At 39.7% G+C, this 12,505-nt stretch overlaps 1 protein-coding gene across 5 annotated transcripts in view; it reads right to left on the bottom strand.

Annotated features, from left to right (window-relative positions):
- Window positions 1-2,588: 2,588 nt before the first annotated feature.
- The window catches only part of HNF4G (hepatocyte nuclear factor 4 gamma), a 57,631-nt gene continuing 47,714 nt past the window's right edge, over window positions 2,589-12,505 (bottom strand). For 3 of the 5 annotated variants that reach the window (XM_053395824.1, XM_053395825.1, XM_053395822.1), the window contains 7 exons: window positions 11,556-11,662; window positions 10,339-10,494; window positions 9,461-9,548; window positions 7,896-8,048; window positions 6,977-7,213; window positions 6,011-6,130; window positions 2,589-4,726 (listed from right to left, as the gene is read on the bottom strand). In XM_053395824.1, the coding sequence (XP_053251799.1) occupies window positions 4,608-4,726; window positions 6,011-6,130; window positions 6,977-7,213; window positions 7,896-8,048; window positions 9,461-9,548; window positions 10,339-10,494; window positions 11,556-11,662 (980 nt within the window). In that variant the 3' untranslated portion in view covers window positions 2,589-4,607. The remainder of the gene's footprint in view (window positions 4,727-6,010; window positions 6,131-6,976; window positions 7,214-7,895; window positions 8,049-9,460; window positions 9,549-10,338; window positions 10,495-11,555; window positions 11,663-12,505) is intronic. The other 2 variants (XR_008331439.1, XM_053395823.1) reach the window with 2 other exon arrangements.

Genomic DNA, 12,505 nt, shown 5'->3' on the forward strand with positions numbered 1-12,505 from the left:
TTTCTCTACAACATGACTCTACTCTATCACTATCTCAAACAAAATTCACTACTTGTTTTACCACAATAAATTTAATCAGGCAATGCCATTATGGGTTCCTTCGCTCTTTGGAAGTACAAAGATCATAGCATGTCTCATAGCTATATAAGTAAGCAGCAAGGTAGCCAGATTAGCTGGTGGTGTTAAATTGTTCAGGGTGGGTTAAACAAAAATGGATTGGGAGGTACTCCAAAAGATCTCCGTAACTTTGGTGAATGGGCAGTAAAATGGCAAATGCAATACAATGTAAGCAAGGGTGTACATTTCAGCAATAAATAAATCCTAATTTCACATCCACACTAATGGAGTCTATACTGTGGGTGATTATGGCTGAATCTACAGGCATATGAAAAACACCGTGAAAATGCTTTTTTAAAAAACGTTTTGAAAAATATATTGAATTTGACATAGCTCACCATCGCCATCTAGTGTCACATTTGTATACTGCAATTTACAACACACTCAAAACGTTTTAGTTGCAGCTGTATAGCTCAGTCCCAGGAATGAGATCTTGGCATCTCAGTGAATAGTTCAATGAATATGTTGATCCAGTGTGGAGCAGTTAATGAAAACGGCAAATTCCATCATTATGAAAGGGATTGAAGAACTGCCAGTTTAATAACAACATCATTATACAAATGTATGGTGCAATCACAATCGAAATGCTGTGTACAGTTTTGGTTCCCTCCCTTAAAAACGATATCGTAGAGCTGGGAAAGGATCAGTAAAGGACAACCAAAACTGTTGGTTGGAGTAACTAGTTTGAGTTACAAAATGTGTAGCTTGTCAAGTTTATATATAAAAATAAGGGGCATGATAGAGATATAAACAACTATGCAAGATGTGAAGAAAATGGATAGAGGGGGGAAATCTTCCTCGTAATACTAGAGCCTGAGAGTACACAATGCTACTGAATGTTGGAAGAGTCAGGAGAAACAAAAGAAAATAAGTTTGCATACATTGCAGTTAAACTATGGGATTCCTACCCACAGGATGTTGTGATGGCCAGAAACTTGGGTGAGTTTTATAAAGGATTAGACAGATTCATGGACAAGAACATCATCACTAGCTATGTTCTGCAACCACTGTTGGAAGAAGTATGCCTCTGAATACCACTTGGGGAAAGTGCTGTTGCCCTTATGTTCTGCTTGAGGGCTATGGCTAAGCATCTGGTTCACCACTGTGAAAACAGGCTGCTGAACTGGGTAGGTCTTTGACCTGATCCACTAGAATGTACATGCAGAGACTGTAAATTATTTTCCTTTTAAAAATTGAAAAAAGACACATAGATCAAAAACATACAATTATCTGACCGGAGAAAAATTAATCTCATCCATTCTTCCCTGAATTAAATAACACATAATTTTCTGAACTGAAACCTCAAAAAGCCAAAAAAAGGGGGGAGGGGAATGAAACTATTAACTTACAATACAATAGCTGCCATCGCCAAAGAGCAATCTCACCTCTTAGAAATTCTAAGGATTTCAATGAACTGAGTAAGAAATAGAAGGAATTTAGCCTAATTAAAGCTCTAACCGATGCAGTTTGAGCTGTGATGTGGTTCTCATCTGATTTCAATAACAGTTTAACTTTTTCTGCTCATAGTTATGACAGCCAATTTTTGTAAAAACAACCCAACATTGCTGTTTACATTATGCAAAGAAAAAAAGTTACTTCAAGGCCCATTTAACATTCATATGTTTTCAATATCTGTTTATTGAGCATTGATGAAAAACAGTCTATCTGAAAACATTTGCAGCAGCCATTTCATGGCTACTCAAGCCAACATCCATACATTACATCATGGTTCAAACAGCTCAGCACAATATACCATTCGAACAAAGCAAGTCATTTTGATTTTGTACAATTAGGCTTACAAAAATAATTTTACACCTAGAAAATAAATCAGATTCTCAATAAATTACAATATACTTATTATTTAACAAGGAAAAGCATTGTATAAAATAGATAACAATATTAAGAGTTTCAAAAAGGAAAAGAGTTTCATTTCATTTGGCAGTCTAGGAAATCATTTAGTCATTCATCTGAGAGCTATGTACAGTGTTAAGCACCAAAAACTCTGCTCCCCTGCTTTCTTGCTGCAATGCTCAGGTAACAATAGACACTTGGACCAGATAGGAAGTATCCACAATGTGGACCTGCCTCCTTCACCATCACCACTTTATCTTGTCCTATCCCATCATGAAATGGAAGCCCAAAGAGCAAGGCAAAGTAGAGGTACAGGACCTTGGAGAGCTCCAGGTGATCCACCTACTAGTCCAACTACTCCCTTTTATGGTACTCAACCCAGATTGCCATGCTCAGGCTAACTCACTCCCACTCTTGCTGTTAGTTCCCTCTTGGTTTGTTGCCTATGCCAGTGGTCCAGTGATGTGGTATTTGGGACTCTAGGTGGAGAAGCATTTTCTGGGCATTCCTGAGCAAAGGTCTCAGCTCAGGACCAGTGCTGGACCTGCGTCTGGATTAAACAAATTAATGGAGGGTGAGCCTATTAATGGCTACTATCCAAGATGGCTATGTTCTGCCTCTGAATGCCAGATGCTCAGAATCACACCTGGGGGGAGTGCTATTGCATTCAGGCTTCCCAGAAGTATCTAGTTGGCCACTATGAGAACAATATGGTGAACTAGATGGGCCACTTGCCTCAAAGAGTAGGCTCTTCTTATGTTCGTATATCTAACTTTTCCATGGCCTTTACTGCAGGGCCTTCTGGGATCTGCTACCCAGAGTGGGCATTATGACACAACCCAATCTCTATTAGGAACACCTTTGGTGTAAGAAAGGTGCCATGACATTGGTCCAATGGTTTTGAGGTCACCGGAAAAGCATGACAAAGAACTGAACTGCAACAGCTTTGATACTATGCCGATAACATCAGAAGGGTCTACAGTTGTAAAATCTATGGATATTTTAAAGTCACGTGGAGGATGTTTTCCCATTTGTTTGTTTTTTCTAGAACAAAAGAGAGAAATTTGGGGGAAAATTGAAATATATCCAGTACTTTCTTATTAAAGTTAAACTCACTTTGCTCATTAAAAAACTTAGCACAACACATTGTGCTATTCAGTATGTGAAACTTTTTTGGTTGCATGACATTTTAAATTGGATATGCTTATTTTTATTGATTAAAAATCCAGCGTATGACATGCTATTGTAAGCTTTTGGTATCAAAGTATTTTGTAGGCCCCCTCCCTTTTTTGCCAGCTGGGAAAATAGAGAAAGATAGAAGATGAAAATATAAACCATCAACATTTGAAGGTCTTGTATGAACTGAAGCAAGATTCTCGACACTTTCCTGTCTGCGTGTTCTAAGAGGGCATGTGTCTATTTTCCAACATTCATCCACTTATTTCACTTGATACAAAAAATGCAAAATAGAATCAACAGTCAGAGGCTGTGCTTGTTAGGCTACTAGCTGTCTGAACGTATTCTATACTGGAAAATATTTAGATGTACTTTTTCAGCATCAAGTGATAAGAGTGTTGCTTGTTTAGTAACCAAGGCAAACATAGTGCCAATGCTTTAATCACTAATATTCCCAACTTTGAATGTTGGAACTAAAAAAATTGCAGCTGTGTGTATTGGCTACAACAGTGCTATTTTAGAACACTGCTCTATTCATTCTAATAGAATACTTCAGAAGATATGTGCTTTTTTTTTCATTTCCCCCCAAAATTTCTAATTTTTCCACTCCAGGAGAAAGTGTAAATGGGGAAAATATTTCTCCACTTTTTGCTAACATCCTTATTTAATTCTTTTAAAAATTATAGTTCACATTTTGAATAGTAGCTTTTTTAAAAACCCACAGTTCAACATTAAAAGCAGAACTTATTTACAAGAGACTCTTACTTAAGAGCAAAAGACAATACATTTTTAAACAAATCCCACAGCAGTATTCACTTACTTAAAATAAATTCCATTGAAATTAAGGAGATTTGCTTCCACATAGGTTAGAATCCAATGCATACTTGCCTGAGAGTAAGCTCCACTGAACACAATGGGTCTTATTTTTGAGTAAACATGTACAGGATTTCACTATATAATTCACACATACGTCACATAGATGCTTGCAGGAAGTATTTTGGCTTTCAACCTCCATTGTATATTCAAGAAAATGAGACACCTGCTTTGATTAACTGTTAAAACTACTTGCTTTGCTGTTTCATTATTTCTAAATTTCAGCTTGCAGTTCTATTAAAATCAGGCTTTGCATTCCGCTAGTGATACTTAAGACTTTTTCATGTATAAGGGGACAATAAATTAAATTTCTTCAATACTGATTCAAACGCATTGCAAACAGGAAACAGCTTCCCCTTCTCCGTTCACCTACTTGCACCCACAAATTATATCTGAATTCAACCTTCTTTAAAAAAAAAGTTAGTAAAAGTGATTTATTTCTTGTTTTCTTATATATATAAAAAACTTCTCCAAAAGGAACTGTACTTGTCTCTTTAACATCAGATCTGAGTTATCTGTCCTGAGTTTTCCAGTGTCACAATGGCTTAATGCAGTGCTTGTATTACAAAAAGAAGAAGCATTGATCAATATCACAATGGCTTTTGTTTTGGAAGAGATTGCTGTGAAATAACCGTAACTTGGTTTGCAGCTACCTTGTATTCCTGACCAGAGCCTTGTGGAGGAGAAGGCAGAGGAGTTTCGGGAGTTGCTGGGGAAGAATTGAAAAGGAATTATCAGTAATCAAATCAAGCTTCTCTTAACTTAGGGCTGCGCTGAAACAAGAGGCAGGGAATGTGCTTTTCATGAACATTTTTCACCTGCCGTGAAGAAGTCCCTACTATTTCAGCGAGGGCCTGAATGTGGGAAATATGTCCGCAGGGGCTTTCCAGTTGTCAAGGCCATTCAGCGGATGCTGACTCTCCTATTGCAGCGTAGTAGCTTCAGCCCCACAGTCAATTTGGACTGAGGCACCACCACCTCCCTATACCCGTTTAGAGTGGGGACACTGGCTTGTTGGTTCTCAGTGCCATCATCATGTAGCCCAGGGTTTCCCAAACTTAGGTCTCCAGCTATTTTTGGACTATCATTCCTAGCTAGCAGGACCAGTGGTTCAGGGGTGATGGGAACTGTAGTCCAAAAACAGCTGGAGACCCAAGTTTGGGAAACTCTGATGTAGCCAACCCTTTTATTTCATGATTTTTTATTTACTTCGTAGAATTTATATACCGTATTTTTTGCTCTATAAGACTCACTTTTCCCCTCCTAAAAAGTAGGGGGAAATGTGTGTGCATCTTATGGAGAAAATGCAGGCTGCGCAGCTATCCCAGAAGCCAGAACAGCAAGAGGGATTGCTGCTTTCACTGCACAGTGATCCCTCTTGCTGTTCTGGCTTCTGAGATTCAGAATATTTTTTTTCTTGTTTTCCTCCTCCAAAAACTAGGTGTGTCTTGTGGTCTGGTGCGTCTTATAGAGTGAAAAATATGGTAAATTCTATATTGTAAAAACAAAACAAAAACCCCCCAACCTAAAACATCTAATCTTATTGGTTACATGGTATTGTGGCATCATCATATTTGATGAAGGATCTGCAGTTGGCTGAGATAACATCGAAAGAAAGCCCAGAGGGAGAAATGATACGGAAGAAGGAGCAAACTACAAAATGAATACTGTGAACCTCTTCAAATAACAGCAATGAAAAAGGCAGTGTTAAAGACTTGTTCAAAAAAAAAATTCATGCCCTCTGAAAGCCACTCTTTGGACCCCCTCCCCCCCAAAAAAAATTCTGGATGAAGATTTGGCATTGCTATAGCCTAGCCTTCACTAAAAATTTGCTCAATATAAGAAATTAAATTTTAAACTCAGGTTGTTGAAATGTTGTTAGTAGAAAACAAGGCTGGAAAAAAAGATGTGAAGCACTGATAACCAATTAAGCAGTTAATTAAAAATAACCCACAGAAGTTACACTCAAGTGATATATTTACAATAAACTTACAAATCGGTTCTGCATGTACAGGAGCAGCCACTGAACTTATAAGCAGAGTTTGTCCAGTGAGGGGATCTTGGGCTAGATGAGGATGTACTTGGTGGAGATTCGTGGCATCACTAGACGAACCTGCAACAGAAAACCCAAGCGTTTGTCTGTGCAACTGGACAGAGAATCAGAGAATCAGAGAACTGTAGAGTTGAAATGGACCGTTAGGGTCATCTACACCAACCCACTGCAATGCAGGGATCTTTTGCCCAACAGAGGGCTTGAACCCACAACCTTGAGATTAAGAGTGTCATGCTGGTTGATTCTACAAAATAAAATACATTTCCCTCACTTAGAGGAGCTGCAAGACCTTAATTCACTTATTAACAAAGCCAGGATGGAAACAGAGGAAGATGAGATGTACCACTACTCCTTGACTGCTAGTTCCTACTGAGTGTCCTGTGAGGGGACATTCTCATAGGGCACAGAATAGGTCAGGCCAGGTGTGTGGCCTGGAGAGAGTCCGCAGGGAGAAACAGAAAAGCCTACAAGGGGGCATTTGGTTCCAGGGCCTGAAGTCCTCTACATCTGTTTACATACAGTTATTACATAAATGACAAACCCCCTTAGCCCTAAATTTTCCAAAAATAATTCTTGACCCAAAAGTAGCAGGAAAATGTATCTCGAGGGGGCACAGCACTAATATAAGTGCATCTGAGTACAGTGGTACCTTGGTTCTCAAATGTCTTGGTACTCAAACAACTTGGAACCCAAACACTGCAAACCCGGAAGCTGTTTTGGGGGTTATTTTTTAAAGTCTGGAACAGATTAATCAATTTTGCATTATTTTCTATGGGAAATTGCACCTTGGTTGTCGAATGCTTTGGTTTTGGAACAGACTTCCGGAACAGATTAAGTTTGAGAACCAAGGTACCACTGTACAGTTAAACACAAGGTAATTCCAATAAAACCTACTGACACACCTACCTCCCAGTAACATTTCTTGAAGCAAACTATCAATTTTAACCATTCCAAACAGTTTCACAAATTGTATTTGCTCAATCATTTGCCAGGTGATGCTCTGAAGGGTGGGCAGAAGTAGTAAGAGTTCTCCAAAGCGTCCCCTGGAGTCGTACTGACGGTCATTGATATAGTCCTCCAAATTGATCTGAACTTGAAACCTCGTGTTCCTGATCTTCATTGGGTTACTCAGTCCTTTTGCATCTTCAAACAACAAAGAAATCTTTCATAAGTGTATGGAAGAAAGCACCAAAGCAATGTATCATTGGTAGTGTTACTATCCACGTGGGCCCTGGGGATAAAAAAGACTCACAGATCAATCCAAATTCCCCAAATACTATGCTGGAGGGGATTTGGGGTGGAACAGAGGTGTCCCTCCACCAACTTGGAGCTTCCCAATGTAACTGGCTCAATGACAAATGGGCAGAAGTTACAACCAGTGGTAGCCTGTAGAAAAAAAACCACCTCTATACTCACAACAGGGCATTTCAAGAGGAAGGAGGGGCGGACTAGTTCCTGTGCAGATCTTTCTACTATCATGATGGTGCCTTCTGTGCCAGCTTTTAAACATCTGCTTTAAAAAATCCTATTCTGACAGGCCTATATAGGCAATCAAGACTATATCCTTTGACAGTGGTTTACTGATTGTCATTTTGAACTTTTTCTGTTTTTAACTGTTGTTGGATAATAGGAGTCATAGTCCAAAGACTGGAGAGCATTGGGTTGGGGAAGGCTGACAAAGACACATTTTGTTTAATTAGGAACCACATCAAGGTCAACATTAGCATAGGAAAATGTTCAGCTTTTCAGCTAAGACTATGCTATCTCTATCACATTGTGTGTGTGTGTGTGTGTGTGTGTGTGTGTGTTGGATTCTGAAGTATACCTGGATCAAAGAAGACAATTGCTTTTAAGCAAGCATATTCATTATCATCAATTTGGATCTCTTGAAATGGTCGTATTATCTCATCCAGTATCCTGTTTGCTACTCGGCTGATCTCAATTTCAGAACTGTTGCGATGGATTACAAAATCATTACCTAAAGAAGCAAAAACAAAATCAGAACTCTTTTGACAACGTAAGTAGCCTTAAAATTCATATTCAGCTTCCATTTTCTATAGTGCATTTATGCAGATGAATGTGTTCACAAAAGGCCTTTCTCCACACATGCAATATTTATTTCCACAAATAATATGCCAGCAGAGAAGAAGGAGAGCAAAATCTTCAAGGTTCATCTTAAGACAGATGGGTGGCCGAATCTTCCCTTTTTGAATCCAATATACCATGAATCCTATATACCAGGGTATTTAGCATGGTGCCCTCCATATGTTGCCAACTACATAGCTCCATCAGGGCCAGCCAGCATAGCTAATAGTCAAGGATGGTGAGAACTGTTGTCCAACATGTGGAGGGCACCCCATTGACTAATCCTGCTATATAGCGCTGAGCTCTGCAGCAGCCAGCACGACCACACCTTAAGCTTTTGTCATCAACATATCAGCCTCTCTCCAAACCTGAACAGCAGATACAATGCTGTGGATAATGAATTGGAAAGGTCAGAGCTATGGATGGGGAGAAGTTCAGTTCACAAGGCAAGGCAAACCTCCTTAATTCACAATTTCTGCATCAACATGAAACTGAAACACTGCCATCCCTTGCAATTTGTGCTACTCCAAATTGTGAAATGTGGTTCTCCAGCCAAGTAACATGTACCAAAAAAATGAACAAGTTAGTGAGAATGTATACAAATATGCATTATACTACAGAAATGGCTTTGCAAAAATGTGTACAGTCGTACCTTGGCTCCTGAACGCCCTGGAACTCCGACGTTTTGGCTCCCGAATGCTGCAAACCCAGAAGTAATTGTTCTGGTTTGCAAATGTTCTTTTGGAACCCAAAAAGAAGCCGCAATTTGGTTTTGGAACATTTTGGAAGTTGAACGGACTTCCGGAATGGATTCCATTCGACTCCAAGGTATGACTGGATTGTGGGAAATTGCATGCAAAATGTGTACATGTGCACTAAAATGCTGGTGACTTTATTTTTAAAAAGTTGCTTACTGATGTGGAAATGTTGAGAACTGAAAATTGGGAAAAGGAGAAACTTTGAGAAACCAAAACTGGCAGATTCACTCATCCCTAGTTAGAGCATGATGTGTCTTAGGTGGTGATCCTATGTACAATTACTAAGAGTAAACCCCAATAACACTATTCAAAGAATCCAAGCTCTTCAATAATCTCCCATCTCCTCCACCGTTGGGGGGGGGGAGAGTGTTTCTCTATACCACATTTGAATCAATTTGGGCTGGAGGAGGATGGGGAAAGTCCCATTGTCCTAGCAGAACTCATAAGCCAGCTCCTGCTAGCACATCTACTTAGTTGAATCAGGCCCAGTGAGACAGTAAATATGCCCAGGACTGTGTTGTAAAAAGTAAAATAAAAGTAAACTTACCTAAAAGAATAATGTCTTTGTAAAGCATAGAGCGTTTTGCTACTCCAAGCAAAAGGTGTTCTCCAGCATGTGCTCTTAACAGGGCAACCTTGGGAAAAACAATGTGCATAGAACAATAGTAACTTCAAAAATAAAGCAAGTGGAATAAGATGAATCACATACACTAGCTGTTGACACTATGTGAAGACATAGTGGTTTGAAGACAAGAGGTTTCCACTTTAGAAATACAATGGAAGTTTGTCTATTTGGATAAGCAGTTGCTCTGTTTTGGCTTTGTTTCCAGTTTCTGAATATGTGCAATACCTGATGACGTCCTGAAAATCAGGCCTTGAGACTCAGTCCCTCAGCTCTCTCTGCTGTTCCTAGAGCAACTAACTTGGTGCTCTCTAGGTGTTTTGGACAATAGTCCTGTGCTGGTTAGGCTGATGGGAGTTGGAGTCCAAAACATGTGGAAGGCACCAGATTAGTGAAGGCCGAACAAGAATTGCCCACTGCCTCCCACTACCCCTGTTGAAAGCAGGTAGGAAGAGGCCTTTGGGCATTTTTCTTATAGAGTAACTTGAGTGTGTCTCATAAAAGGTAGATTTTTCCTGATTCTTTCCTCTCTTTTTTCTTAGATCTCAGTTGCTTCCTGTGGATTTGTTTGCACCTGGGCTTGTTTGCTTGGCTCCTGCTGTGTGGCATGATCTTCTCTGGACCCAAGCCTACCCACTCTCTTGAATCTAACTGTATATATGCCAGGACCAGCTCCCCCGTGATCTCTACTTCCCTTGAGCTTCCCTAGATGTTTTGGCTTAACATCCTAGAAGTGTCTTCTGTGAAAAGAGAGCCTTCGACACAGAGCCATTATTGTAGCTTCTCAGCTCATTATCCCATACCTGATCATCCAGCCGTAGTTCGCAAAAAGCTGGAATGTATTTTGCCCATTCTACAAGCACCAGGAGCTGCTGCCTCATAGATTCACATACTTCGCTAATGCCAGCAATTTTCTTAACGCTGATGTCAGTACCAGCACAGGGGCTTGAAACAGGGAGCTGGTTATAGTGGAGAGAAATTATGAACTCGCATTATTCCAGCAGTCTTTATAATAAAGTTTTGTCTGCCTATAGTCACCCATTATAACCCCCCCTACACCAACAGAAAATAGGTTTATAGCGAGTATATAAAAGCCCATATATACACCAAATAATGAGTATATCATGTTCATATGCATGGTGAGAGAGATGTGGGATGCAGTCCTACACTATGCAATTGCCTGAACTTTGAGCTTTATGGGACCAATGCGCATAGGATTGCACTGTTGGACTTTCCATTTCGTGACAGTCACTTCTGCATCCACACTACAAAGTCAAGGAGTTATAGGAGGAGAAAGCAAAGGTGGGAGCCAAAAGTAATGGGGTTTCTGAATATCATGCGAAGGAAAAGAGGAACAATCTTTGCTAAACCTTAAGAGGAAAGGATGAAAAAATGGCGGTTCAGATGAGGAACATCTGGCATCAAAGACAAGCAGGATCTGAATTATATAAACAATTAGAAGTTGTTCTGTAGGGTTTCTTGGTTGTTGTTTACTCACTCTTCACCATAAGGTCACAGGGCAGGTTACAAACAATTAAAACACTACATTAAAAATAGTTTAAAACAACTTAAACACAGAAATAATGTTGGTCATAGGAATATTCCTACTGAGTGTCAAAAACCAACACTATACCTCCTTCCCTTAGCACCCCACAAACCAAGCTCTGTTTTCACTGTTACAGAAAAAAGTAGACCTTTAGAATTAGGCATTCAGCCCCTGATATTTCACTAACTTCAACAGGAGTATTCCAAGTGGTCAGTGAAACATTTCTTCAGATAGCTTACAAATCACACTCAATAGGGCTAATGGCTCTACCCGAATCAGGCAGCTAAGTATTTTGAAAGTGAAAGATGTATAAAGCTTCTTGCAAAAGAAGCTGAATCAGATTATAATTTTCTAGAGAGAATCTTCCCATCTCATTTCTGTATTGCAAATACAAAAGGATAGGTGCATGTATAAAACAGAGAACATTTTAAAGGTCATGGGGATCCTATACGCCATGATGGTGGATTGCTGTACCTGGTGAGAAAGCAACTCAGCCTGAGCCAACATATTAATAGAAGGAATGTTGCTGCCATCAGATGCACTTCGTCTCGTACTTATCCTGTCCCGTTCATTTTGCACAGCTGGGAAAGGAAACAAAATTGCACATTGGTTTGCATACAGGCCATGATACTGAACAGCTTTTCAAGGGTAGCATTTACATCTCACTATAAGCCAGAGTTTCCAGCTTATCGTGGTTTACCAGGAATGAGCAGGGTGCTACCTAATCCTCCCCTGGCAAGAGTAGGAGGAAGAAACCTAGAAGCCTTGGTTTGCCATTATGTACAAATGCAATACAATCTGCAAGCCAACATAAGCCAGTTAAAAGAAGCAGCAAACCAACAATAAACCATGGCTTGAGGCTGGCTAGCAATTGTGGCTTCTTAGTGAGTGACAAATCATGTTCCTTGATCCAGATGTAATGGTAAGTCAAAGGTTTGTGATTTGTCTATCTTGCTCATGCCAGGGGAGGGGCAATGCTAGAGCAGTCAGACAGTTTGTTTGTTTGCAACATGTTACAGTGTTTCTCAAATTTGGATCTCTAGCTGTTGTTGGACTGCAACTCCCATCATTCCTGACCTGCTAGCAAAGGATGGTGGGAGTTGCAGTTCAACAGCAGCTAGAGACCCAAGTTTGAGAAACATTGTAGGATAAGCCAAAAGTCCTACCTCATTATGATTTGTATGCAGTCAAAGTGTTATTAAGAAACTGTATGAACCATAGATATCCAAAGTTGGTCATGACATTATTGCAGAAAGTCATGGAAGAGCAATGGCAAACATTTTTATAACATTTTATATAAGCATTATAAGAAACGGTCCTAAAATAATTTCTGTTTACAAAGAACACCATTTCAACTTTAGAAATTTTGAAGTCAAAAAGGTGTCATAACTTTTAGAGATAGGTCTGAACCTTTCCTTCCTTGC

This window comes from Podarcis raffonei, chromosome 7 (genome assembly GCF_027172205.1).
Source record: "Podarcis raffonei isolate rPodRaf1 chromosome 7, rPodRaf1.pri, whole genome shotgun sequence".
NCBI classification, from domain to species: domain Eukaryota; kingdom Metazoa; phylum Chordata; class Lepidosauria; order Squamata; family Lacertidae; genus Podarcis; species Podarcis raffonei.